Source organism: Myxocyprinus asiaticus, chromosome 29 (assembly GCF_019703515.2).
Source record: "Myxocyprinus asiaticus isolate MX2 ecotype Aquarium Trade chromosome 29, UBuf_Myxa_2, whole genome shotgun sequence".
Taxonomy (NCBI): domain Eukaryota; kingdom Metazoa; phylum Chordata; class Actinopteri; order Cypriniformes; family Catostomidae; genus Myxocyprinus; species Myxocyprinus asiaticus.
Genome location: NC_059372.1, coordinates 11261061 through 11267060, shown reverse-complemented (window position 1 = coordinate 11267060; position 6000 = coordinate 11261061). Strand labels below are relative to the sequence as shown.

At 38.3% G+C, this 6000-nt stretch overlaps 1 protein-coding gene across 1 annotated transcript; it reads left to right on the top strand.

Moving 5' to 3' along the window:
* The first annotated feature begins 303 nt into the window (after window positions 1-303).
* LOC127420511 (insulin-like growth factor-binding protein 3) lies at window positions 304-3570 on the top strand. The gene is made up of 4 exons (XM_051662860.1): window positions 304-888; window positions 1765-1799; window positions 2365-2484; window positions 3423-3570. The coding sequence occupies exons 1-4, from the start codon at window positions 519-521 to the stop codon at window positions 3534-3536; spliced, it is 639 nt and encodes a 212-aa protein (XP_051518820.1). The 5' UTR covers window positions 304-518; the 3' UTR covers window positions 3537-3570.
* The last annotated feature ends 2430 nt before the right edge of the window (window positions 3571-6000 follow it).

Below are 6000 nucleotides of genomic sequence, written 5' to 3'. Positions count from 1 at the left end.
CAAACATTTCTAGAATGCGAACATTTTCACATATGATGCATAAAAAGTACACATCACAGGATTTTCGACAAGCTTAACATAGCCAGAGTAAGTATCCTGGCTATAGGAATGTTTCCAGATATAATAATGGGTAAAGGAAAGCTGGAGCAGAGCTTGATCATTTCTAAAAGGAAAAATAATCTCTCTCTTTCTTTCTTTCCACCCCCCCCCCCCCCCATACATTCTCTCTCCCTCTCTCTCTCTCTCTCTCTCAGTCCCAGCCCCTGAAGGTGTCATAACTGTTCTCTCTCCCTCTCGCTCTCTATCACCGCCTTACAGATCTTTAAAAGCCACTGCTTGCCGTCTCACACTCGTTCTCGGTTTGTATCCTCTGGCACTGCAGGGGAGTCCTGGCTGCCTTGCCACTGCACAGGCTGAGCACCAAGCAAAGCTGAAAAGCGAGCAAAGAAAACAGAGAAGGGTAAAGAGAAATAGACTTCCAAAAATAGCATCAGCAGCCACGTACGACCGAACAGAGCATGGAGGACCTGAGATCTGGACGCAAGATGTCTTTCCTTTCTAACTTGATGCCAGTTGTCCTGTTGCTCATCGTCCACTGCGGATCTGGGTCCCTGGCTAGCCGCTTGGGCCCCCACAAAAACTGCCTGACCTGCAAAGATGGCCATTCCTTGGGTGCGGGTCGGGCCTCCAGAGACCACCCCGTGGCGGCCAGCACGACCGTCCTGGCGTTAGGGGAACCCTGCGGGGTGTACACCCTAAGCTGTGCCAAGGGTCTTCGCTGCGTGCCCCCTCAGCGTGAGCACAGCCCCCTCCAGGCTCTGCTGCAGGGAAGAGGCTTTTGCGCCAAACAGAGCAAATTCAGTCCCACCGAAAGGCCCCGCCCCACAGGTAAGACCTCGGGTGCCTTTAGGCTCCCTGGGAGCATTTCCTCCATAGCTTCATCTGTGACACGTTCCAGGCGTGCTCTTTTTCAGTTGCGCTTTGCCGTGCCGCATGCAGTGAGTGAATGCGATAGGTAATCTGCTTTAATTACCATGGCGAAATAGCACAAGGATGTATTTCAGGTTCCAGGGATGTGCTGGCAAGCTAATGTGCTGCAGTGTCTGTATCAGAAGGTTGGGAGGATGACACAATTGTTACTGAACCGAGGACATGTGCATTAATTGCCGGGAATAGCTGCCGTTTTGCATGCAATGGCTGTAAATTCCTGCGTGGCGTAAAAGCATTTCTGTGATTTGAAGCTTTCGCATAGTGTAAATACGCAGATGATTAACACATCACTTGACGTTATAATATGTGCTTGTGTGAATGTGTAAGTACAGTATATATTAGTCCTATATGCTCTTTTGATTGTGCATGCAAACTATTTAGTCGAGGATATGAGTAAATAACAGCAGAAATAGAGGACTGAAAAAAGACAGAGAGAATAAGTGTGTGTATGTATATATGTGTGTGTTCTTGAGTGTAGATCAGTGTCACCCACATTTCGATTGCCATAGACATTTCCCATAGCAGGTGTCTCCATCTGCTGTTTACTTTAGGTAACTGCAACTTAAAGATCCTTGTATGAGAAAATACATGAGAATAGTACAAGTTTTTGGTTTTCCAGTTCAAGTAAGCCACCTCAAGAAACATATCCCTACAAAATGTAGCATATGGCATTCATTCAATCATATTTGAGTTGAATCAGATTATTATCTAAAGTGTGCCTTTTTCTTGAAATACACAGACATATTTTAGTATCAATTTGTTTTGTTTTTACAGGGCCCAATCCTTCACATAGTGGTGAAATAGAAAAGGTAAGTCTTTCATTTTTAGTTTTTTTGGATTCTGTTATTCATGTTTATGTTCTCATGAATGTCTCAATAAGCTTACATACAAGAACAAAGGGAAGAGTCAACTAAAAAAAAAAAAAAAAAAGTTCAATGGATAGTTCATCTAAAAATCTACAATCATTTACTCAACCTCATATTTTTTCAAACCCATATCACTTAATTTCTTCAATGGAACACAAAGATCAGAAAGTTAGCCTCAGTCACCACTGACTTTCATTATATGGAAATGACATCTCCTTTTGTGCTTGGAACATCATTAAGGTGAATGAATGATGACAGAATTTTAATTTTTGCATGAACTATCCCTTTAAGCTATTTAAAAAGCTGCTAAAACCTTCATCTCATTAGAAATGTATTCTAATAATTGATAAATGATTCTAATAAATGATTTGGTTGTGCTTTGTAGAACAAAATCTGTGCTAAATATGAATGGAAAGATTGAAATGTATCTTGTACTTCTACAAATACAAAAGTAAAATATGGGCTATTCCTTCATATTTTTCTTTCTACACGTTCATTTTCTCACCAGGCTCCATGTCGTAAGCTGCTCAACACTGTGTTGCGAGGTCTTGAGCTCACTGTATTCCAGTCCGATCGTGACATCTACATCCCCAACTGTGACACTCATGGGTTCTACAGGAAAAAGCAGGTATTTGATAAAAAATTATTAATAATGGCAAGTAGTTATTCACTGATATTCTTTCTCTCCATCAAAGCTCTAAAAGGAATATTCCATGTTCAGTACAAGTTAAGCTCAACTAACAGCATTTGTGACAATGTTGATTACCACAACATTTTGACTCATCCTTTCTTTGTTAAAAAAAGAAAGCAAGTATCGCTATTACAGTGAGGCACTTACAATAGATGGATTGTTTTCCAATTTCCTTTTTTTGTATGGGAAAGGGATAGTTCACACTAAAATTAAAATTCTCTCATAATTTACCAATTTCATGCCATCTCAGATGTGCATGACTTTCTTTCTTCTGCTGAACACAAATGAAGATTTTTAGAAGAATATCTCAGCTCTGTAGGTCCATACAATGCAAGTGAATGGTGACCAGACCTTTCAAGCTCTAAAAATCGCATAAAGGCTGCATTAAAGTAATCCATATGGCAGTGGTTTAATATATGTTTTCTGAAGCAATGCAATCACTTTGGGTGAGAAACAGATCAATATTTCAATCCTTTTTCACAATAAATCAGAATGTGAAAGTTAAAATGGAGATTTATAATAAAAAAGACTAAAATGTCACACCCACACCTATCATATTGCTTCTGAAGACATGGATTTAACCACTGGAGTCGTATGGATTACTTTAATGTTGCCTTTAGGTGATTTTTGGAGCTTTAAAGGTCTGGTCACCATTTACTTGCATTGTATGGACCTTCAGAGCTGAGATTTTCTTCTAAAAATCTTCATTTGTGTTCAGCAGAAGAAAGAAAGTCATACACATCTGGGATGGCATGAGGGTGAGTAAATGATTAGAGAATCTTTGGATGAACTATCCCTTTAATTGAACTATTTATTTAAAATGTCAAAGAATGACACAAAAGTTTATGAACATACAATCTCATGTTGTGTTCCAGTGTCGGTCCTCTAAAGGAATGCAGCGTGGCCATTGCTGGTGTGTCGATGAGCAGGGCAACACTGTGCCGACACGTGCCGGGGAAGATGGCATTTTACCATGTGATGGAGAGTGAGGGCAGCAACGGCTCCACAGCTCTGAGCCTGGAGGAAGAGAAAGAGGAGGGGTACAGGGAGAGGGGATGACTTCAGCTGGACACTGCCTGACCAGGACACACCAGGGATAAACCACTTCACATGGAAAGGGCCCTCACTCAGACAGTCCAGACCTTCACATGGAAGGTTCACATCACTGCCATAATAAGTCCTCTGCATCACAAACAGACAATATAAGCACACAGAACCAATGACCACTTTAAGTTTAAGTTGAGATAGGTCAGCTTTTACAGAGAACTATTTAATCTGGGGCCCTATAGTACAAATTCTTGTGTGTGTGATAGCTATTAACGCATGTTCTCTCATTATGTTCTCTGTTTTTATTCAGTGGGCTCTAATACTGTTACGCAGATGGCGTAACGATGTCTACTATGCGCTTACCGTCCCCTCTCCCCCTCTCTAAAGATACACTGACAAAACTATGCTTAAAGGAATAGTTCATTATTTATTCACTTTACTCATGCCATTCCAAACCTGTATGCTGTTATTTTTTCATGGAACACAAAAGGAGATATTCTGAAGAATCTTTGCGCAGCTCTTTCCCAAGAACAGTTCATATTGACCCCGGCCGTCAAGCTCTAAAAAGGAAAACAAAGCCCACCGTACAAGTAGTCCTACTATTCCAAGTCTTTTGAAATCATTTGATATTAAAGGGGTAGTTCATCATTTATTCACCCTGATGCCACGCCAGATGTGTATGACTTTCTTTCTTCTGCTGAACACAAAAAATATCTCAGCTCTGTAAGTCCATACAATGCAGGTGAATGGTGACCAAAACTTTGAAGCTCCAAAAGCATATAAAGGCAGCATAAAGGTAATCCATACTCACCCACACCTATCATATCACTTCAGAAGACATCGATTAAACCACTGGAGTCATTTGGATTACTTTTATGCTGCCTTTATGTGCTTTTTGGACCTTCAAAGTTTTTAACCCCATTCACTTGCATTGTATGGACCTACAGAGCTGAAATATTTTTCTAAAAATCTTTGCTTGTGTTCAGCAGAAGAAAGAAAATCATACACATATGGGATGGCATGAGGGTATATAAATGATGAGAGAATTTTTTAGGTGAAATATCCCTTTAAATATGTTTTGCATCACTCTAGAATGGAGAATGAAAGGTTTTCAGTGAAAAATGACTTCAATTTTGGTCTGTTCCTCACACAAAGCTATCGTATGGCTTCAGGAGACTTGAAGTATAGAGCACGAGTTGAATGGACTACTTTTTTATTGGTTCTTTAATGGAGTTTTTGTCCTTTTTGAGCCCTGTTATGGTCATGGCCTGGTCACTTTTTGTCATTGGAAGATTCTTTAAAATTTCTAAATTAGTGTTCCAGGTAAAAATAACTATATATGGGCAGGGTTTGGGACTAACGGGATTACGTATTTAAAATACAAAATATAAGTAACTGTATTCCACTACAGTTACAATTTAAATCATTGGTAATTAGAATACAGTTACATTCAAAAAGTATTTTGATTACTGAAGAGATTACTTTGCATTTTATTGTCATTTGTTTCATTTAATATTTAGTCCTTTCAGATGGAAAACATTTATACATATAAATGATGTGATCCAAAGTGCATTTGAACAGCGGTGAAACACTTTCTTATGATGTGTTACATTCATGTGAGCAAACTTAGTTTGAAGTAAGTTTGGAGCAGAAGAAATAGAAATAAACCTTGTGTAAATTGTCAGCTTTATGCTAAGCTAATATGCTATTTCTAGCCATTTTTCATGCACATGTTACCAGGCACGATCATATTTATTTATCAAGAAAATTCATGCTGGATCATAATTTATTTTTTCTAGTAAGACCTTTGATATTAGGGCAAAAATCATATTTTTGATAATAATTTTTTTATTGTTTTCCTGTAAAAATATCTAAAAATCCTCAAAACAAGATCAGTTGGATTTATCTTGTTTTAGAAACAACACTGCATAAGATATTTAGGTTTTTCAGAGAATGTATTTTTAACATATGTATTTTGTCTTACTGTACTGGCAGAGTTTTTATAGTCAAAACAAGTGAAAAAAATCTACCAGTGCTGAAGAAGTAATCCAAAGTATTTAGAATACGTTACTGACCTTGAGTAATCTAACGGAATAAGTTACAAATTACATTTTACAGCATGTATTCTGTAATCTGTAGTGGAATACATTTCAAAAGTAACCTTCCCAACCCTGGATATGGGTTTGAGACAACATGAGGGTGAATAAATAATGACAGAATTTTCATTTTGGGGTGAACTATTCCTTTTAGAAAATGGAATATACCTTTTCATCTAATTTATTCTGGAGTATTACAAAATTTCCTTGAATACTTTCCTTGAAGACTTGCACACTCTTGAATTGTACACATTGTCATATCGAGACATCAAAATATTATCAAATGTGCACGTGATTTGGGAAGTAATCT